Source organism: Canis lupus, chromosome 4 (assembly GCF_011100685.1).
Source record: "Canis lupus familiaris isolate Mischka breed German Shepherd chromosome 4, alternate assembly UU_Cfam_GSD_1.0, whole genome shotgun sequence".
Classification (NCBI taxonomy): Eukaryota; Metazoa; Chordata; class Mammalia; order Carnivora; family Canidae; genus Canis; species Canis lupus.
This window is the reverse complement of record NC_049225.1, coordinates 53,434,322-53,457,786: the sequence shown is the minus strand read 5'-3', so window position 1 is coordinate 53,457,786 and position 23,465 is coordinate 53,434,322. Positions and strand designations below refer to the sequence as shown.

At 39.9% G+C, this 23,465-nt stretch overlaps 1 protein-coding gene across 10 annotated transcripts in view; it reads left to right on the top strand.

The window, feature by feature from the left end:
* Positions 1 to 23,071, top strand: part of THG1L (tRNA-histidine guanylyltransferase 1 like) — a 39,106-nt gene extending 16,035 nt beyond the window's left edge. For 4 of the 10 annotated variants that reach the window (XM_038534908.1, XM_038534907.1, XM_038534909.1 and 1 more), the window contains 6 exons: positions 9,824 to 10,030; positions 16,493 to 16,669; positions 17,392 to 17,561; positions 18,362 to 18,450; positions 20,426 to 20,533; positions 21,552 to 23,071. In XM_038534908.1, the coding sequence (XP_038390836.1) occupies positions 9,824 to 10,030; positions 16,493 to 16,669; positions 17,392 to 17,561; positions 18,362 to 18,450; positions 20,426 to 20,533; positions 21,552 to 21,713 (913 nt within the window). In that variant the 3' untranslated portion in view covers positions 21,714 to 23,071. The other 6 variants (XM_038534914.1, XM_038534911.1, XM_038534912.1 and 3 more) reach the window with 6 other exon arrangements.
* The last annotated feature ends 394 nt before the right edge of the window (positions 23,072 to 23,465 follow it).

Genomic DNA, 23,465 nt, shown 5'->3' with positions numbered 1-23,465 from the left:
TAAGAGGGAGTAAAACAAACAATTTATCTTCCCTTATACAACTTACTTTTTTAACAGAAATTTTAAATTAATTAACAAAACTGTCTAAGGTTGCAAAAATGTCCCTTAAGAACATTACATAAAATGAATCCACTAAAACAATATTATAGACTGAATGTTTGTAACTCCCCCCTAAATTCATATACTGAAGCCTTAACTCCCAGTATAGCTGTATTTGGAGATAGGGTCTCTACAGATGTAAATAAGTTTAAATGAGGCTATAAGGGTGGGGTCTTGATCCAGTAGGATTAGTGTCTTTATGAGAAGAGATGCCAGAGACCTCTCTCCTCTTCCCCACCTTCTTTGAGAACACACCTAGGAGAGGCCATATGGGGACATAGCAAGAAGGTAGTCATCTACAAGTCAGAAAGGGAGCTCTTACTAAGAATGGGCCTTTTCAGATCTTGATCTAGGACTTCTAGCCTCCAGAAATGTGAGAAAATAAATGTGTTTTTTAAGCCATCCAGCCTATAGTATTTTTTTATAGCAGCCCAAGCAGTTGATACAAACAAAAACCAAATATCCATGGTAATTGGTGAAAAGAGGGTACTTTTTATACTTACAAAATTGTGAAATGTATTAAACTTATATTTTAGAAAGTTTAGGTTATAATCGCCACTACGTGCTACTTCTTAGAACAAACAGAATGAACCAAGTACTAATTGTTTATGGGGAATGATGGGCTTTTTTTTCCTTTTTGGACTTTCTGTATAGATAATTGAGTTCATTATTCTCTCCAGTTCCAGCAGAGTATTGGCTTTGCTCTGAGCAAGTCTCTATATAAATTTTCTATTGCTGTTACAGCCATAAATTTAATGACTTAAAACAACACAAATTTATTACCTTATAATTCCGAAGGTCAGAAGTCTGAAATAGGTCACATGGAACTAAAACTAAGACGTCAGTAAAGCTGCTTTCCTTCTGGAGGCTCTAGGGAAGAATCTTGATTTCCCACTGTTGAGAGGCTGCCCACATTTCTTGGCTCATGGACCTCTTTCATCTTCATAGCCAACGAATGTATCATTCTGACCTTCTAGCCCCCACCTCCCAGCCCCGCCCCGTGCTTCCATCATTACATCATCGTCTCTGGCTCATTTATCTCCTTTTTCCATCTCTTAAATATCCTTATGATTGCATTGAGCTCACCCAGATAATCTACGATAATATCCCTATTTTTAAATCTTTAATTTAATCCTATCTGCAAAGTCCCTTTTGCCATGTAAGAAAACATATCACCTGTTGCTAGGATTAGCATATGGATATCTTTAGAGAGGCATCAGTCTGTCTACTGCAGTCCCCATTCCTGTTTTATTATTTTATGATACTTCTTTATTCACCATTTTCTATTCCAATTCCAATTCTAGTTTCTCTCACCCAATTCCCAGGCACCCACTTTAATGTATTTAGTGTGTCTTTGGTTATGTAAGTATCATTGAGTGATATATAGTGTTTGGTGAATACATGTATTTGGTTTTAGTTTTTTTCTTTAAGATAGATTTATTTATTTATTTATTTATTTATTTATTTTTATTTTTATTTTTTTTAATTTTTATTTATTTTTATTTATTTTTATTTATATTTATTTATTTATTTATTTATTTATTTATTTATTTATTTATTTATTGAAGAGAGAGAGTATGTGAACCAGGGAGGAGCAGATGGGGAGGGACAAACAGACTCTGCACTGAGCATAGAGCCTGATTCAGGGGGCTGGATCCTAGACCCTGAGATCATGATCTGAGCTGAAGCCAAGAGTTGGACACTCCATTGACTGAGCCACCCAGGGGCTTCATATATATATATATATATATATATATATATATATATATATATATTTTACACATATCATCTTAGATCAGATTTAATTTATTTTTTTCATTTAGCATAATTAAAAAAAATTTTTGATTATCTGTATTTTCTCCAGTGGATGTGTTTACCAATTTTTTAAGCTTATTTTTTAAGTGTAAAATGTGGCGGTTTTTGGTGTGGTCACAACATTGCACAGTAATCACCACTATTTGATTCCAGAATATTTTCAGTATTCTAAAATATTTTCATTATCTCAAACCCATTAGCAATTATTCCCTATTTTCCCTTTCTCCAGCCCTTGGAAACTACTGACCTACTTTCTGCCCTTATGAAGCAGAAAAATCTGTAGAAAGATCTGTCCATGTCATACAGGCACATCTGGTTCTGAGCTCCTGAATTCTGTATTCTGTCAAGCACTTTTACTTCTCCATTGCTCTACTGATGGTGACCTAGGGTGCCTCCAGCAAGTTTCTACCACAAGCAGTGTTGTCCCGCACATGCTCCCCATAAACATGTACAGCAGTTTCTCTGCAGATATACGCCAAAGTGGGATTGCTAGGTTCTAGGTGTGCACATGCACCCCTTCACTAACAGATTGCTTTCTCAAGTGGCAATTCCATTTCAAATTCATAACAACAGCACACAAGGATTTCCTGTTTTCCATTTTTTTTTTTACCAACACTTGGTTTTATTCAATACGTTTTTCTATACACCAATCTTATTGGAGTATGGAAGTATCTGATTGTTGTTTTAATTTGCACTTCTCTGATCATTAGAGAGATTGACCATCTCATCGTAAGCTTACTAGTCTTTCAGCCTTCTTTTTTTCAAGTTTTTAGCCTTCTTAATTAGTAATTATGCATATTCAAATCATTTATCATTTTATTATTGTTTCCCGCTTTTTCCATGTCGATCCTCAGGAGTCCCTTGTTTATTATATATGTATTAAAACATTGCAGACATCTTCCTGTCTGTGACCCATCTGTTCATCTGTCTCTGATTTTCTCTGTTGAACAGAATCCTTAATGCAATTGCATCCATTATTTTTTTACCTTATAATCTGTGCTTTCAGAGTCTAGTTTAAGAAATATGTTCCCACCCCAACGATCTCAAAAGACTTCTTTTATATTTCCTTCCATTAGTTTTATAATTTTATCTTTTGTGTTTAGGTCTTTATTCTTTATGATATTTTCCTTTATATATGATGGAAAATAAGGATCCAAGTTCACTTCATATCTAGTTATCCTAACATCTAACAATCTGTGTTTTCTCTGACACTCTATCCTGCCTCCATGTACTAAGTAGCCATATGAAGAGGTCACAGGGAGAGGATTGGAGCTTCCTGCCAGCAGCCACATGAATAAATTATGTTGGAAGCAGATCCTCTAGCCCCATTCAAGCCCTCAAATGACTACAGATCCATCTGGCATCTTAATTACAACCTCACAAAAGACCCTGAGTTGAAACCACCCAGCTAGGCTACTCCTGAATTCCAGACTTACAGAAACTATGTGAGACAATACAAACTTATTGTTGTTTTAAAACCACTAAGCTTTGGGATAACTTGTTACACAGCAAAGAATGATTAATATAGTTTTAATCTTTTTTTTTAAGATTTTATTTATTTATTTATTCATGAAAGACTGAGAGACAGAGAGAGAGAGAGCACGCTCCAGAGACAAAGGCAGAGGGAGAAGCAGGCTCCATGCACCGGGAGCCCGATGTGGGATTCGATCCCGGGTCTCCAGGATCGCGCCCTGGGCCAAAGGCAGGCGCTAAACCGCTGCGCCACCCAGGGATCCCTAATATAGTTTTAATCTGAATAAGTCTGTGGTCTCTATCACATGATATCCTGCAGTTTCTATTTCATTACTGTCAGAAGAATCAAAGTTCTAGCTTTTCACTTTTGGCATTCCCTAAAACAAGAGTGCAAGATAATTAATAAATGGGGAAGACCGAAAGAGAGAGAAAGGGAGCTGGAAAAGGAACAAATATTTGAGGTCCCTTACAGTGTGTATACCATGTGCTTTATTATCTTATTTGGTCAAAAGAGCATTTGGTCAGCTGGTAAAAATGTAGTTTTTGCATTTATATTTCTTGGACCTCCTACAGCATAAAATCATTATTGACCAACCCAAAGAGACCCAAGCTCTATTGGCTTTGACTTGGCTGGAGACAGAAGTCATAGAAAGGAATGAGGCAGATTTGGAAAATACTGTGAAAGAGTACATGTTAAATGTAATTTTTTCTAATATTCTTTAAGGTCTGTTATCTCTGAATTTCTGAGATATTGATCCTTTGTCTGATATATATACTTCTATTTACCCTTCAGTACTCAGCTTAAATGTACCATTCCTTAAAAAGCCATCTCTAGTTCTCATAGGCAGAGTGAAACATTTTGTTGATCTATTATTTCACAGCACTTTCTATTATATCTATCTCTATTTTGGAAGGAGAGTATGGTAATCAATATTGGTTGCCTGCCTTTCAGCCATTCTCCCTTTTTCCTTTCTGATAAGATCCTGCTTTTATTTAGAAGATACTGGGCCAAGTAGTGCTCCCTTAGTCTAAGATTAGTCTAGAGTTGAGCATATGACCCCGGTTTTATCCACTGAGACATAAAGAGCAGTCTATTGGATACTTTTGAAGGAATCATTTTCCCTAATAGAAGAGAGAGCGGGTATACAAAGAAAGCTCTTTTCTGTTCATCTCCTTTCTGCTTTAGATGTTATAGTGTGAGGACATGATCACTGTTACTATAGCAGCCATTTTGTGGACATGAGGAGATATCCCTCTGATATGGTATGGACAGTGAAATGGAAGTATTAAAACTGTTCATCCTTAATGGCATCCTTAATGGTATCATTGATCTACTGCATGGGCCCTGGAACTCCCAAACTCAACTTCCCTCTGTGATATAAGTAGATTTCCATGTTGTTGAACCTTCTCTTAGGCTCCTAGAACATGTTTTTAAGTAGTGATCTTCATAAACAAAATATCACAGAGAGAAAAGATTTCCTTTAATGGCATAAATGCATGCAGCATCTAATTTCCATCACTTAGGAATGAGTAACAGTGTAAGCTTAAGAAAAAAGCCAGTTCACATCCAGATTCCATTTTTAGATAGGCATGAAGATTTCAAATTCTTTTGTTCAATAAAGCAGCCCAGCCACTGGAAAAAATTAAATTGAAATATATCTGTCTTTATCAACTCACTACCAACTTATGGCCCATTCAGAGCCAAATCATTATGGAGCACTCAATGTGCAGCCCTATAAATAACTCCTAGTTATATGGCAGAATTTATACTTCAGTGAACATGATTCTGTCCCTGTATCAATAATAATATCTATAATTATTTCAAGATATCTTAATGTCTTAGCTTTTCTAAAAAGGATTAAAGATTTTTGTGATTTAGGACCTCAAAACATTTTATGGATGCCAAATTCCTTTCTTTTTTTTCATCCAGCTCTTCCTTTTAGCCAGCATTGCATATCTGAAATATTAAAATAGATTCTGTTGGCTTAGCTGCCTCCAGGCTTTTTCATTCTCATTTACCCTTCATGCCATAGCTAGATTAATATTCCTAAAACACCATTAGATAGATCAAAGCCAAAATCCTTACCTTGTACTTGATATCCTCAAGTATGATTTTGTCTCTTGTAAGTTTTTTCCCCCACTCCCTACTTTCCATGTCTCTTAAAAAAAAAAAAAGTTTTATTTATTTTAGAGAAAGGGAGTACACATGAGCTGGGGGAGGAGCAGAGGGAGAGGGACAAGCAGCCTGTGCTGAGCAGGGAGCCCAGCGCAGGGCTTGATCCCAGGACCCCGAAATCATGACCTGGGCCAAAACCAGGAATCAGATGTCCAACCGAGCAACCCAGGAGCCCCCCTACTTTCCATCTGTTTGTGGGTCTTCTCATGTACCTTAATCTAACCTGTGTATATTACTCAGACTCCTGAATTTATCCGAAGTGTCATCCTATTCTCCTTCAAGTTCATCTCTTCTATGTAAATTGCTTTTGATCCAACTCAAACTGATAAACAAGATGTTGAGTGGGATTTTTCCTGTTGTTCTTAAATTATACCAAAGGCTCAAAGCCTAGAGCATAAAGTGTGAAGTATCCCACTTCAAAGTTCCAGGAGCCCCTACTAAGCCAGCTACCTCCCTAAAGGGCTTGCTGAAAGAAGCCGGAACCAGACTTGCTATGTCAACCACCTCTTCACCCTGAGTTGATAGAAGAATAGGGATGAGAGGAAAAGAGTTGCCTGCGTTTGGGGGAGCTCAGAGCTCTTGACCAACATTTGAATACCAACAGTAATACTGTTTCATTTACTGGGAAGTTATGGGATCTGGCCAAGATTCTTTTTTTTAAAGATTTTATTTATTTATTTATTTATTTATTTATTTATTTATTTATTTATTCATGAGAGAGACACACACAGAGAGAGAAGCAGAGACACAGGCAGAGAGAGAAGCAGGCTCCATGCAGTGAGCCTGACTCGGGACTTGATCCCAGGTCTCCAGGAGGATCACACCCCTGGCAGAAGACAGGTGCTAAACCACTGAGCCACCCGGGTTGCCCTCTGGCCAAGATTCTTTAAGGGAGTTGTTAACCATCAATAAAAGAGAACATGAGAGAGCAGTTATTGGGGAAAATGAATTTATTTATTTATACCTCAATGAATTGAGACTTGTAAAAACCTAATTCCATATACAAAAAAGGAACTTACTGGCTTAATCTTTCAAAAGTTATTTATTGATTGCTTCCCATGTGCCAGGCACTGATTCTAGACACAGAGGATACAGCTTTGAAAAATATTAAGCAAGACCCCTGCTTCCTGGAACTTGTAAGAGTCTAGGAGCAGCACTGGCTCCAGGCCAATGCTCAACTCAATGTCATCAGAAATCATTTTCTCTATCTCTCAGATTTTTTCTTTTGCATAGGCCTAATTCATGGGCAGCTTCTTCCTTCTTGAAGGCAATGTGGTCACCAGTGTAGCATTTCTAATAGGAAGAGAATCTGTTTTTCATAGTCATTCTAGCAGCATGTCAGACTGTTTCATTGATCTGGCTTAGGTCAGATGCACATCTCTGAACCTTACTGGTCAGGTCTTGTTATTGGTGAAGCCATCATATTTGTGCAGGTTGGCCATTGCAAAGAGGACAAACAGGGACTGAAATGCAGTATGGGCATACTTACCAAGCCTTTCCCTGGTGCACAACTCTGTCTGCTGGAAAGAGGGGCCTTTTTCTAATTCACACTGAAACGCTACAGTGGTCTTGGTCATGTGCTTACCTTAAAGCAAAGGTCAGATGAGATATTCCCCACATAAACCAAATGGTTTGACAGGAGGAGGACAGTCGGAGTGCCATTGCCATAAGACAGAAAGAGGGGTGCTGGGATGCTAAGCAGGCAAAAACAATAAGTATACACTTTGCTCCTTAAAAACATGGAAAGGCAAGGTGGTAGAGTGGAGGTACTTGGCATCAGAGGGATTAGGTTCTAATTCTAGTTCTGGAAGCCATGAGACATTGGACAAATCACTTAACCAGCTCCCACAAAGATTTTTTCCTTTCTTATAAAATGGAGAGAATTATTGTTCTGCCTCCCCCACAGACTCACTGAAAGGGAAAAATAGGATAATATATGAGAATATGGTTTGGAAACTTTAAGATTCTCACACTTGGAAGGCGTTTTAAAAAAATTATTATTATTATTTATTATATTCTCCCAGTCAGTACCTTGCCCAGTGCCTTATGCATTAAAGGTGCCCAACAGGTTTTTATTAATTGGTGTTTATTTATTAATTGATCCATGGTTTGGAAACTCACATTACTCTGGGTTGTTTTCCAAAATTTTACACAAGCAGAATGTTTTGGCAAAATGTTTATTCAACATTAAATTCAACAATTCCAGAAACCTATGAAGCAAGCTATCTTTTTACCTCATTATTCAAGTCATAATTTAAATACTGTTTCCTCAAGGAAAACTTCATGGACCATCCCCAGCTGCCTAGTCAGGCGGGGCCTCCAACCCATTCACAACACTTAACACAATTCTAGTCCAACAGTTACATGTAAAACTCTGTTCACTATCTATCTTCTCAACTGGCTATGAACAACATTGTGTAGGCACATTATACAGGCTGTATTGTTTGCTATTGCATCCCATTGGGCATAGTACATAGTAGGAAATTAAGAAATACTTGTTCGGTGAATGAGTAAATTTGCAGGATTAAGTATTCAAAATGTCAAGGAAACATACATCTAATTCCCCTTTTTTGTTCTCCTAATGTCTTTTGCTAAGCCCTCCAGGTGACCATATCCTCATGACTTCTGGAACTTCTACTAAGTAGAGAAAGAATGGGTAGTTGACAAAACAAGTCCATTTTAGGACACAACTAATGACTATTTAGAAATAAAATCCATTCACTCTGACCCATGCAAGCTACATCTCAAAGTACAGAACAAATATATTATAGCAATATCAAGGTCGTGTAATCATTAATTTATTCTAAAATAATAATTCTGAGTTTTATACCCATGTATATCCTGGTACATGCTAATGTTTTTATCTGCCTCAAAATCATGGCAGAGCTAGGCAGTCCATTCCTGGAAGTGTCTACATTGCTTCCAGCAGAAATTTGATTGAAGTGGTTCAGAGCAGGAAGGAGATTTTAGAGGCAAATTATTCCTTCTTCTTACCCCCTCCACCCTGAATTTCATTTACATAATGTAGCTCTTAGTACAAATGAAATGAGTCAGCAGAGGGAAGAGAAACTGAAATATGACTTCCACACCAAAGGCAATTATTTTTCTCTCTGTCAGTCTCAGTGATAAGTGATCTTCTAAGTAACAGAAATTTTTAAAAATGGAGGTCACTGTCCAGTGAGGTCATAAATACATATTGTATGCAGGATTTTAGTTTTTTTTTAGTTGTGGTAAAATACACATAAAATTTACCACCTTAACCATTTTTAAGTGTACAGCTCAATAGTGTTGTGCATCATTTACACTGCTGGGCAACCAATCTCCAAATTCCTTTTGTCTTACATGGTTGTAATTCTATATCCATTAAACTATAATTCCTCTTCCCCTACTCCTCATTGCCTAGCAATCATCATTCTACTTTCTGTCCCTGTGAATTTGACTACACACCTCATTAAGTTTCCGGAATCTTATGTTATTTGTCTTTTTGTGACAAGTCCCCCCGACTGCAACCCCAGCACTGGCCACACCTATTACTGAAGAGGCTTAGAGTAGGAAATCCTGGATCTGCTTTTTCATTCTGCTCCCACTTGAACAACTTGGGATCCCTGGGTGGCGCAGCGGTTTAGCGCCTGCCTTTGGCCTGGGGCGTGATCCTGGAGACCCAGGATCGAATCCCACATTGGGCTCCCGGTGCATGGAGCCTGCTTCTCCCTCTGCCTATGTCTCTGCCTCTCTCTCTCTCTCTCTGTGTGACTATCATAAATAAATAAAAAATTAAAAAAAAATAAATCTAACAACTTGAAATGGATCTGGGAGCCACAGTCTGGTCCTGAGATCCTTTGCATTACCCTCCTCTTTTCAAGACTTAGTTCCCATTGAGGGCTGGGTTGAGGTGAGGTGTAGGCAAAGCAGAGGCCTATTTGTGTAACTGGCCTTCCACCTGGTGCTGAGAAGTCTTCTTTCTTGTTGTGTTGGCATGGATGGTATCCTGGGCCCATTTTTATCATCAGCCTGATCTTCCAAGGATCCCTAGGAGAGGAACAGCCATAGCTCCCTTTGGCCCTTCCAGCTTGCTCTGTCTCCAAATCCTCTGCAGGAAGAATGACTTTTACTTGACCAGTAGCCTCAGAGGCAGCTCCCAGCTCCTGTCTACACCCCCGCCCCAATCTCTGAGCTCCTTCTTATGGAACCAATGATAGTGAACTTTTTAGGCCCCAAAGGCTGAGGGGACTTTAATGAGGTATCTTCATCTTTATTCAGGCATACCACATTGCCGATCGTTCTCATCTACTGGTCTAGGCTGCTCCAGATACCTCCAAGTGTCATGCAGTCACTGGTCTCTATATTCACATACATCACCAAATGCAAGGGGAGCAGAAGACAGGATACCTATAAGGATCTCTCAGTGACTCTCCTGGTACCCTGCTACAGTAACACCACCAGGAAAATCCTGCAGTTCCCCAGCTGGTAAGTAAGGAAGTAGTCTTCCCTTTTGCATGCCTTTGAAGGCTCCTCCATCCTGCTACTACCTGTTCTGTGGGTGGGAGGTGGAGGAACTCGAGGCAGGTGGTAGAGGATGGTATGGGAAGGAAGAAAGTAACATTTCCCCTATAATTTCCAGGAGAAATGCCTGTCTCTTCTTCTCTGACTTGTTTATAGACTGGCTGTGGGTAGTGAGAAGAGCAGGCTGGGTGTTAGAGTTCAGGGTACAGGGCCTGTTAGGCTGCCCCTTCATAACTCTTGTTGGCTTTTTTGGCAGAAACTTCCAGTTGCCCATGCAGTAGCTTTCTTTTCTTTTCTTTTCTTTTCTTTTCTTTTCTTTTCTTTTCTTTTCTTTTCTTTTCTTTTCTTTCTTTTCTTTCTTTTTCTTTCTTTCTTTCTTCTTTCTTCTTTCTTTCTTCTTCTTTCTTTCTTTCTTCTTTTTCTTTCTTTCTCTTTCTCTTTTTTCTTTTCCTTCTTTCTTTCTTCTTTCTTTCTTTCTTTTTTTCTTTCTCTTTCTCTTTCTTTTCTTCTTTCTCTTTCTTTTCTTCTTTCTTTCTTCTTCTTTCTTTCTTTCTTTCTTTCTTTCTTTCTTTTTCTTTCTTCTTTCTCTAGATTTATTTATTTATAGAGCATGCATGTGCATGCTCTTAAGCGGGGGAAGGGGCAGAAGGAGAGGGAGAGAATCCTTAAGCCCACTCCCTGATGAGTGCGGAGCCTGATGTGGGGCTTGATCCCAGGACCCTGAGATCATGACCTAAAGCTGAAATTAATAGTTAGATTCTTATCTGACTGAGCCACTCAGGCTTCTCTCCCTTCTTTCAGAAGGAAGCAAGGAAAGGAGGGAAGGAAGAGGGGGAGGGAAGGAGGGAGGGAGGAAGGAGGGAAGGAAGGAAGGGAGGGAGTAAGGAGGGAGATATCCTGTATTATTGGAGATGGCCAAGTACCCAGCTAAAAGAACTACATTTTCCAGGCTACCTTGCAGATAAGGAAGAAGGAAGGCTCAAAATACATATGTAGAAGTTGTGCAGCTTTAATAAAAACCTGATCAGGAGAGATGATTTGGCTTGGAGGTGTGAGTTTTGCTCTCTTCCCCTTTCTCCTTCTTCCTTCCTGGAACAGATGATGTAGTGGCTTGGTAGCTCCAGCTATCAAGGATAGGAGTCACTCACCTGCATTGGAAAACCCAACCTCAATGGGCAGCCATGTAGAATAAATGAGATAGTCAATGTAGAATGCTAATACAGGGCCTAGCACAGAGCAGATACTTAAAGAATGGTCCCTGATATCAACTGATAAGCCTCGGGGAGATCCCAGGAAAGTTGTTGTGGCTTTTGACCTGCCCCTTCTCCAGGTTTTTGTAAGTCATTGGAAGGAAAAGGGAACTCTTATACCTAGATCAAGTTCTGCAACTGGCTTCTTGAATGACTTTGAGGATGTCTGGTAATGTTTAGTGCTTCCTTTTTCTTGTTGGCAAAATGAAAAAGAAAACAAAAATCCTACCACAAAGCATGAACATTATACTGGAATTGCATTTATCTTAATGTATTATCATCCTCTATTGCTGGCATGTGATACTAATTTTCCATTTATAGAATGACATAGTTTCTCTTTCAAATAAATTCACCAAGGTATTAAATAGCAAGTGAAAAAATGTGCAGGAGACATCCTTCACAATAAAGGCTATCCAAGTGGCCAGTAAGGATAAAAGATGTTAAACATTGTTAATCATCATGGAAATGTACTCCACAAAAGATCTACTATATACAAGTCAGAATGATGCGCATACTTTTTTAAAAATCAATATCCAGTATTGGTGAGGATATGGAGCAATTCACATACCGTTTTGAGTAATGTAAATTGGTAAAAAAAAAAAAAAGCTGTGGAAAAAGTATCACATTATTGACCAAAAATGAACAAATGCATTTTCCTTGACACAGAAATTCTAGTCTTAGGTGTATATCCAATTAAGGAACATGTACATAAAAAGGCATGTACAAGAATGTTCAGAGTAGCATTTTTCACAATCATCCCCCAAATGGAAGCAATCCAAATATATAATGAGTAAACTGGTATGGTTATACAATGGGATACTATCGAAGAATGAAGACAAATGAACTACAGTTAACACTCTTCAACTTGGTTGAATCTTCCAAATACAGTGTTGATCCCAAGAGACCAAATGCCAAAGGATATGTACCGCAAAGTTCAAAAATGAATGTAACTGGGGTGCCTGGCTGGCTTAGTAGGTAAAGTGTGTAACTCTTCATCTTGGGGTTGTAAGTCCAAGCCCCATGTTGGGTGTAGAGATTACTTTTAAAAAATGAACATAACTAAGTTATAGATGTTAAGAAGGCCATTAGTTTTGAAAAGGACAGGGAGCAATAATTGAAATGGACTCTGGGAACTGACAATGTTCTTTTTCTTGACTGGATGCTGGTAACATTGTGTTTTGTGTACTTTTATATGTGTATGTTTACTTCCAATAAAAATATTTTTTCCAATAAAAAGATTTTAAAAGAAGAGAGTTGACATAAAGAAAGATATTTTTAAAATAAGGTAGCATATGCAAATGACAAAATTCACAAAGGCTGTATATGAATAAATTGAGAATTAAGGGATTTGATGACCCATGTACCTTTACGATTTGAGGATTCAGTGAAGTACTCAATAATTGGCATAGGCAGAAACTACTGTATAGCTGGTGAATGAAAACAGAGAGAGAGAAAAAGGAGAGGACAAAGATGTAGAGGTAGTAGTGAGGAGTGGCAAGAGCATAAGCTCTGTAGTTAAAATGCCTTGTTTGGAATTTTCACATCACTACCTGTTGGTTCTGTGACCTTAGGCAAGTTACATAACCTCTCTCTACTCAATTTCCACATCTGTGAAATGGTAATAATGATAGCACCTATTTCCATGCTTCTCTCCTAGCTTCTGGCGATGGCTGACAATCCATGGCCTCACTTGGCTTGTAGATGCATTTCTCAAATCTCTGCCCTCTTCTCCACACAGTGCTCTTTCTCTGTGTGTTTCTGTTTTCTCTGTTCACATGGGCACTAGTCATGTTGGATGAAGGGCCCATTCTAAAGACCTCATCTTAACTGATTTTATCTGCAAAGACCCTATTTCCAAATAAAGTTACATTCACTGTACTACACCTTGGGTTAAGACATCAACATATCTTTTTGGGAGACACAACCCATAACATGTAGAAAAACTGGAAAAATAATAAACACACATATGACCACCACTAGTTTCAGTAATTGTTAATATTTTTGCCACTCTTTTATGTATCCCCTAAAATTAAAGTTATTTTTCTCTTTAACCATACTGCTATTGTTGTGCCTGTAAAATTAAAAATAAATCCCTATTATCAACTAATATACAGTTACAGTAGATTATTCAAAATTACTCACTTTCCCCTTCCCTGTGGGAAGGTAATACATCCCTGCCCTATAATCTTTGAAGTTGACTATATTGTAATACTGTTTTAGCAAACATAACGTAAGCAGCAAGATGTACCCTATGGTGCAGAAGCCTTTTGAATCATTGCCTGGGTTTTGGAATAAGAAGACACATAGATCAGAATATCTGCCTGGAGCATAGTAGTAGCCATCCAGAAACTTATGAGTGAGTTGACCAAGGAACAAGTATTTGTGTTTTAAGCCACTAAAATTTAAAGCTGTTTGTGATTGCAGGTTTCCCCGGTGAATTTAGAGCTATTTTTAACATTTTGGGGGCAGTATGCATTCCAGATTTTCACATTGTACTTGGTTTTTATATCTCTTTATTCTGGAACAGTGTCCTACCTTTTCCCATTCTTCCTTCATTTCTTTCTTTCTTTTTTAATTCTTCATGCAATTTATCTTTTTAAGAAGTCATGTCAGTAATCTTATAAAAGATCCCACATTATGAATTTGATTATTTCCTTTTGGCGTGTTTTAACCTTTTCCTCTAAGTACTTCCTGATCTTGGTTGCAAGTTGACATCACCTTGGAATATTATTTTATCAGTGTGTGCGTATATCCATACCTCTAATGGCAGCCATCATGCCCTTTGATGCTCACAATAACTTTAGAGGGAAGCAAGGGAGGATTTGGTGTCTCCACCTAACAAAGGGATCTGAGAGAAAAAGTCACTGATGTTAGGTCACATAGTAAGTGGCAGAGCCAGGGCATAAATCCATGACATTCCCATCCTTCCTTTCTTCCTGTTGCCTTGAAGTAGTTTGAGAGACACAGGTATAAATGTAGATCTATGCTTCTATCTGTCCCTGGATGGTTATTCAGGTAACTAGTAACTGGGATGGTCTGAAGTACAGAGTTAGGAGTCCGTGAATGGCTTTTCATCATATATCTTTTATTTTTTTATTTTTTTTATTTTTTATTTATTTATGATAGTCACAGAGAGAGAGAGAGAGGCAGAGACACAGGCAGAGGGAGAAGCAGGCTCCATGCACCGGGAGCCCCACGTGGGATTCGATCCCGGGTCTCCAGGATCGCGCCCTGGGCCAAAGGCAGGCGCCAAACCGCTGCGCCACCCAGGGATCCCCCATCATATATCTTTTTTAAAAAAAGATTTTATTTTATTCTTGAAAGACACGGGGAGGCAGAGACAGAGGGAGAAGCAGGCTCCCTGCGGGGAGCCCGTCCTGGAACTGATCCTGCACCTCCCGGATCACGCCCAGCCAAAGGCAGAGGCTCACCCCTGAGCCACCAGGCGGCCCTTCATCATATATTCGTTTGTATTATTTGAATAATTTTGTGAGGGTAAAAAAAAAATAATGTTAAGCAGCTACTGAATTCAAAAGAGCTTGATAAATCATAAAGCATCATTAAAATGATAGGGTTATATATTACTATTGTCTACCAGAAAAAAAACAAAACAAAAAACAACAAAAAACACCAAAAATTGAGTGTTTGTGGACAAGTTCAGTAAATTAACTTAGTACATCCATATGTTTGAGTAAGAGCCAGTTTTTATAATCACCTCTTGGAAAATTTAATAACCTTGGAAGGTGCTCAAGGGAAGTGGAAAAAATAGACAAACTACAGAGGTGTCCGATGACAGTTTTGCGTGTTCCCCGCGCAAACGCGCGTATCCGAAGAGCCCGAAGGGACCAACCGCAAACTTGGAAGGGAGAGCGGCGATACGAGGTATTAATTTTCTTGTATTTTCCGGGATAGTCCACATTTTCTACAAAGAAAACAATCACAACCAAACCTTCAAACCTGGTCACAAAGCAGTTTTTTACGACTTTGTAGACTGACTTGCCGCCCGACGCGGGTGAAAAGCGAAGCAGCGCGCGGGCCGCGAAGGCGAGGACGCCCCCTCCCTCCCGGCTCGGAAGGGGGTCACGCACCACGAGGAGGCGAGACGGCCGCCGGCCTCCGCCACGCCTAGAGCGGCCCCGAGGAGGCACCGGAACTTCCGGGGCGGGGCTCTCCGGCGCCTCACCTTCCGCGGGGCGAATGTGGGCCTCTCGCAAAGCGAAAGCTCGTGACTGCTGGGCCGCCACTTCCGTCACGCTGAGACGGTGTTTGAAGTTGGGGGCGACCATGGCAAAGAGCAAGTTTGAGTATGTGCGGAACTTCGAGGCTGATGACACCTGCCTGGCCCACTGTTGGGTGGTGGTGCGGCTGGACGGCAGGAACTTCCACCGGTGAGCGGTTTCGCCTCAGGCCACGTGGTGCCCGCGCTTCCGGGGACTCGGTCGCGGCTGGCGGTTCCCGGGTAACGCGGCAGCCAATGAGCGCGCGGCATTAAGCATCCCCGAGTGCTGGCTACCAGGCGCTTGAGCGCGAGCTGGTCTGAGTAGCTAAACCTGAGGCGCCGCGCTCTCGTGAGCAGAGACCTGTTAGTAAGGCCTTGCTGGGAAAAATCACTCCCTGGCGCAGTATTTCAGCTCTTTAGCCAATTGCCTGGCTATTCTGTTAACTGTCATCGAGGGCCGTGTAGAGGCCTGTTTAGGTCTTATTGTGGGCGATGCTTTACAATATGTTCTTGTTTCGTTATCGGTAACTGGCTGCATCGACTGGACTCAGGAGGAGACAAATCAGAAAAAAAGGGGGAAGTGTAACGGAAATGTGGGAATTTAATTCTTAAAAATGTTACTTTAATAATGGTTATTATAACTAACATTTATTGAGCACTTTCATGGAGCCTGCTGGCATAGTTACATTTTAACTTCTTTCTAATCTTCAGAACAGTCCTATGAAGTAGGTATACTTTATCTCCATTTCACAGAAAAGGGAATAGGGACTTAGAAATTATGCCCCTTCTTCTCAGTTGGTCAGGGCAAGAAAAAACTAGAGTTCTTAAGGAAGTGAGTCAGGTTGTGGCTAGTAGACTCACAGCATTATTACCTATCTTCCATTGTGTGCATTCTTTTTGATAAAAGTGGTGTTAATGACAAGCTCTTTCATTCATGCCTTTTTCTCCTCTATGGAGGTTTGCTGAGAAGCACAACTTTGCAAAACCAAATGACAGCCGTGCTCTCCACCTAATGACCAAATGTGCCCAGACTGTAATGAAAGAACTGGAAGATATTGTGATTGCATATGGACAGAGTGATGAGTACAGCTTTGTGTTCAAGCGGAAAAGCAACTGGTTTAAAAGAAGAGCCAGGTAATTACATGGCCTAGCTCCTTCAGAATATTTCCTTTGGAAATATGCTGCATTTGGTGTTTGCTCTTTAATTGCTGCCTTACAGACTGCAGATAGAGTGTGCAGTATTTGGAACTGCAGAATGTCTATTTTCTGTTTTTACTGTTTACTTTCATCTGATATTTGAGCATTACGTACACCTCTTTATCTGATTCTTTCTCCTCATTCCTCATCACCTTAGCTTCTAGATTGTTCTGGCACTTAATATTAGGACTAGAAACAGACCATTAGGATATCATAATATTAATAATTCATAGATTGGCTCTAGCCAGTGACAGCCTATATGTGCATTACAGTATTGCTTAAATTTTTAATTAAGGATGTCTCAACATAGACAAATTAGATATTTGATTTGGCAGTATATTGAAACTCACAGACAACAAGCATTCGAATTGGTATGTTTTTAAAACAATGGTTCCCTTCCTTCCAAGACTAAAAACAAAACAGAAAAACCTCTTGAACCATAAATTCACATCGCGTCGTGCAGAGAAAAATTTGGTATTAATAAATTACTTATAGGACTAAAAAGAGGCAGGCTGCTTAGTTTTTCTTGGCCCAACACATTTATCTTTTGACAGTTTGTGTAATCACTCTGTTGCACCCGCGGGCCCTATCGTGGTTTTGAATTAATATCATGTATTTTCTCTTTTCTTGCTCCACCCAATGTACCTTACTTTTGCAAGTAAGTTCATGACTCATGTGGCATCCCAGTTCGCCTCCAGCTTTGTGTTTTATTGGCGAGATTACTTTGAGGACCAGCCCCTTCTGTATCCACCAGGCTTTGATGGAAGAGTCATAGTGTATCCTAGCAACCAGACCTTAAAGGACTACCTCAGTTGGCGGCAAGCAGATTGTAAGTAAAACCAAATAAACAGATGTAATTAAACCACCAATTCCATACATTAGAGGTGGTGATTTGGTTCAGTTTTGATGCATGGGTATTTTGTTCAGAATGTAATACTTCAAATTTTTTTAGTTAGTTGAAAGCAGTCGAACAATCGGGAGATTTATGTAAATACTCCCTAGTTCTAGGTTTTTGGGAAAAACGAGAAGACCTGGAAATACTAGGTCTGCATTCCCACTTTGTAATGGACATAACCGGTGCAGTGACTGCTGTCTTTACACATGTGCGCATGGGCATGCACACACAGACACACACACACACAGAAGCCAATGTGCCATAGTCTCTACCATTCTCTCTTGTTCCCCAGGGTCACCTACTCTGCTTTATGCTTTTATGTTAATAGTGGCCTCAGTGGGTGATTCGAGTTATGACCTCTGCCTTACATGACTATGATGACATGTTTATGAGACTTACTCATGTGGTGTATCTTGATTTGGCCACAAGAACTGGAAAGGAGCTAGGAATAACCTGAATCAAATAACTTTGAAAGTATTCCTAAGCTTAATATACAAGTTAACCAGTTTATATAAAGCATGACTGAAATGACAGAATAAAACTTTTAGGAAATAAGTTTGTTTATACTTGACCACTCCCGCCCACCATGTTCCCAGTATATGGTTTTGGGCATATCACTAACTGTCTCAGATCTCTGTACATCAGAGGAGAGGGGTGGAGTTCTAATACTCTTGGAAGCGTGAATACTGAATAAAGATTATGTTTGTATAAACAGTGCTACTCTTGTCTCACAGGTCACATCAATAATCTGTACAATACAGTTTTCTGGGCCCTCGTACAACAGTCTGGACTAACACCAGCACAAGCCCAAGAGAGATTACAGGTATAAGATCTTACTGCATTAATACTTACTTGGAGAGGCTTTCTGTCCTCTTCCATGACATTCTTTTAAAGCTCTCTCTATTGCTTTGTTTTGAGAGGTTACAAAGATCATACTAGATAGAGGCAGCTCTGCTGCTTGATTGCTCTGTGACCATGGGTGATTATTACTTCTCTCTGGGACTTAGTGTCCTCAGCTGGAAAATGGAATTAGTGACACTGGCTCTACCTTCCCACAAGGCAGTGCTTGGCTGGGGCTGCGGATTGGTTGCCTTCTTTGGACAGGACATGCGCTCTTCTTTTTCATCAGTGGCCTCTTCATCATTGCCATTCCCTGCTGGGTGCATGTACTGTAAGAGTATAGGCTCTGGGAGTCAATAATTGTTTTCAGGGACTTCTGTTTAATTTTATCTTCTCTGCTTTAGTTCTTTATTTTTTTCTTCTTTTTTTAAAAGATTTATTTGTGAGAGAAAAAGAAGTGTGAGCAAGCAGGTTGAGAGGCAGACAGAATCTTGAACAGGCTCCCCACTGAGTGGGGAACCTGATGGGCTGGATCCCAGGACCCTGAGATCATGGCCTGGGACAAAATCAAGAGTTGGATGTTTAACCAACTGAACCATCCAGGCACTGCCCTGCCTTAGTTCTTTATAGGTGAAACAGAAAATAATAGTTCCCACCTCATAGGTTTATGGTGAAAATTAAGTGGCATGATGCATGTAAAACACATAGCATAGTACAGACTGTATTTTAAGTACTTAATAAACAGTTACTTTCAGGATGCCTGGGTGGCCCAGTGGTTGAGCATCTATCTGCCTTTGGCTGAAGTCATGATCTCGGGAACCTGGGATCGAGTCCTGCATCAGGCTCCCTTATAGGGAGCCTGGTTTTCCCTCTGCCCATGTCTCTGCCTCTCTCCATGTCTCTCATGAATAAATAAATAAAATCTTTAAAAAAAACCCACTAACTTTCATCATTAGATGACAGTACTATTTGTAGGATGACTAACTCCGAAATTATGTGATATGTTGTAACGGCTCCTACCACAATGCCTGGTACATTGTAATTACACGATAAATGGTGGTCATTAACAATGATGATAAGGATTTACAAATACCATTAATAGGAATACTGTTAGATTTATCCAGAGTTTGGAAGAGCTGAGTTTAGATTTTGATTTTTCTTAGAAGAATAAAAGCAGTCTTTATTTATTTATTGATTCTATTAATTTATTCATGAGAGACACAGAGAGAGGCAGAGACACAGGCAGAGGGAGAAGCAGGCTCCCTGCAGGGAGCTTGATGTGGGACTTGATCCCGTCTCCAGGACCACACCCTGGGCTGAAGGCAGTGCTAAACCGTTGAGCCACCCAGGGATCCCCTAAAAGCAGTCTTTAGCCTTAGGCAGTTTATGTAATCTTTCTAAGCTTCAGAGTTCCGTTCTCTCAAATGGAGATAGTAAAATGAGGGTCGTATCAGATAACATACATACATACATAATGTATATAATACAGGACAGGTACTCTTACTGCTAGTCCCTGCCACCCTATCACAGTTGTGACTTCTGAAACCATTTGTTTGCTACAGTAGACAATTTTTCGAATTTATGCATTTCAGTAAGATTTTTTTTAAAAAAGATTTTTTATTCATGAGAGACATAGAGAGAGAGAGAGGCAGACACAGGCAGAGGGAGAAGCAGTCTCCATGCAGGGAGCCCGACATGGGACTCGATCCCAGGGCTCCGGGATCATGCCCTGGGTCGAAGGCAGGCGCTAAACTGCTGAGCCACCCAGGGATACTTGCATTTCAGTAAGATTTAAACTGCTCTTCCAATGCAAATTCATTAGTATCTATAAGAAGTTTGATAAAACCCTTCCACTTTCTGATTTGTTTGTGGAAATTTAGGTGGTGGGTGGAATGGATAGGTAGTATGGGGGCAGAGAACAAGCGTAAAAATCTTTTTATATCTTTCTATTTTCTCAGGGAACTCTTGCAGCAGACAAGAATGAGATTTTGTTTTCCGAGTTCAACATCAACTATAACAATGAGCCGCTGATGTACAGGAAGGGGACCGTGTTGATATGGCAGAAGGTAGTGCTGTTGTCTAAGGGGAAGGAGGCCACAAAGACCAGCTTGTGCACATCCTAGGCCCTGCCCTGCCCACCGCACGCGTGCAGTGTGATCCCACACACTAACATGAATCGGGTCTTCTAAAAAATGAAGTGCTGTACGTTATTTTAGGTGCTGCTTGCCAGTCCGTGCTAATTTGATCAGTCTGTTAGCGATCTTTGTGGTCTAGAATTTCCTAAGTGGAACCACAGATTTTAGAGTCAGTACACTTATCCTTTTGTGTCCCAAGCTCCCCAAATCAAATAAAACCCTATAAAGGGGTACGCCACAGATAGAAGGATTTTTGCGTTCATAGGACATTTCTTCCGCACTGGATAATATCGTTAAATAGTCCATCCATCCCATGATGACTATTAGATGAGGCAGTAGAAGATATTGTATACGCCGGTTCTGTCACTTGCAGAATATTCTGGAGATTCCCCAGATATGCATGCTTATTCCCTTAATATTAAGTAATAAGTCTGTACATTTACCTAAATTCTTAATTCCACCAATATTTTCTCTCTGTACCAGTTTCTGAGCATAATTTCTCTAAATTTACCTCCTTCCATGTAAAGTAGTTTTTCTTTTTAATGAATGTTTTCAGGTGTTAAGTGGTGTCTTAAGAATTAGTCATTCCACTGGCAACTTCAGCTTATTAGTATTTTTAAAGCACATTTGCTCTTTAGCACAGGCTTGGATACTTGCAAATGCAGATGAGAGAGCAGAAATACTTCTAATTCTATAGTTACTGCTAATAGGGAACATGGACTCACTCCTTTATTTCTAAGATCTCCTTTCAGAATATAGCAACATAACTTTTTAAGTTTTTAATTGTTAACAGATTCATATATGTTGAGATAATGTGTGTATCTGTATAACTACCTGATAAATATATATCACCCAGAAGTATATAAAGTCAAAAGTAAACTTCCTGCATATCCCCCTCTTCTCTCCCAAACCCAGTTAACAATGTCAATATTTTAACTTTTACCTGTAGGTGGGTGAAGTCACAACAAAAGAAGTTAAACTGCCAGAAGAAATGCAAGGGAAAAAGATGGCAGTGACCCGGACCAGGACTAAGCCAGTGCCTTTATATTGCGATATAATCGGGGATGCTTTTTGGAAGGAACATCCAGAGATCCTAGATGAAGACAGCTGATCCTTTGCTTTTTAGCCCTGGCAGGCTTATCCATGCAAGACCCCCTAAGTCTCCTGGCCTTAGGTGCCCTACAATCCCTACTACCAACAGCAGTGTGCCAGGAGTGACATATATCAGGTTGGAAAGGAAACAGGGAAAGAAGGGATGGATAGGGGTGGTTATCGTGTTCTGCTTTAAGTAGAACATTTTTTTTACAGTGTTGGAACATGGTTCCTTCGGTAGAAGTGCATTTTTTTTTTAATCGTGGTTCTATTTTTATAAAGCAAGAAGTATTTTATGCCTTGCAGGATGAATCATTTTTAGATTGTGGCATAAGTCTTATAAAAACTTGTCAAGCTTTTTCCACCTATGATGGATGAACCCAAACTTTACTCTCAACCACCTGTTCTTAACTACAAAATCTACTAACCTTGAAAATCTCACCTTTCCTACCCTTGTACTTTGACCTTGAGATAAATAATGAGTTGGTGGTTACACGATGCCTCTGAATTCAGGAATTGCAGGGAGAATCAGGATTTTGTGCCAGTCTCCCAAGTTGGCAACTTTGGCTGAACAAATTAGTAATTTGGATGTCCTTGTGTAAACATTCCATAGATTGATTTTGTGGAGCTGTCAACAGGATCATTGTCTCGCCAAGGATATTTCCAAAGCCACTTACTTTTTCTAAGAAGAAAGAGAATTATATGTATATATGAGAAAAAGAAACTGAAAATGAACAAGGAAGATAAAACATGGACTCTGTGTCCTCTAAACACTTCAGTTGTAAAAGTCACCTTCCTGTTGGATTTTCTAAAAAGGATTCTCAGGTAGCCTCTATGGAATTGGAACACTGACATCTGAGTTAGAGAGCAGAGTGGTCAGCACTTCCCTTGGGGTCACAAATGGCAGGTGTCAGAGGACTCCTAACAGTTCCACCTGCTGGTGGGCCAATGGAGATGAGGGGAGGAGCAGCAGAGAGCAGCAGCAGTAACTGCAATGTGGCCTAGTTGCTGGCCCCAGAAGTGAGGGTACGTGGTGAGAGAACTCACATTGCCCGTTGTCCTCCTTTCATATTTCACAGGAGGATTATTTGGCTCTATTAAGAATTAGGAGGCAGCCTATGTTTTAGTGCCTGGTCTTGCATTACAGAATTTACAGCCACAGAGAAAATGTATTTTTAAAGGCAATGGCTGGTCTCCTTCTTCACTAATTGATACCTCATCTGTTGGAATCATTTCTTCCCCTTCCTGTTCTCACTAGAGGAGATTTGATGCATGTTTGGTAATTGATAAAATCTCTGAGAAAAAAATAAAGGCTTCAACTCCCTTGGCCTAATTTTTCATTTATTTTTCTCATACAAATACAGTATATGAATCCAACTTTTGTATATGTGTGTCTTTACGTAAGCCAGGATGAATGTACCATCATCACAGCAGTGGTTCATAGTCTTTGTACAAAAATTTACTTGGAATGCTTGTTTTCGGTGCTATTCCAGCTTCCTCTTCTCTCCGTATGAAGATAGGAGGTTTGCTAATCTGATTTTTTTAATCAAAAAGGGGGATCCCTGGGTGGCGCAGCGGTTTGGCGCCTGCCTTTGGCCCAGGGCGCGATCCTGGAGACCCGGGATCGAATCCCATGTCGGGCTCCCGGTGCATGGAGCCTGCTTCTCCCTCTGCCTGTGTCTCTGCCTCTCTCTCTCTCTCTCTGTGACTATCAAAAAAAAAAAAATAAATAAATTAAATAAAAAAAAACAGAAAGGTTTTTAATGCCTAT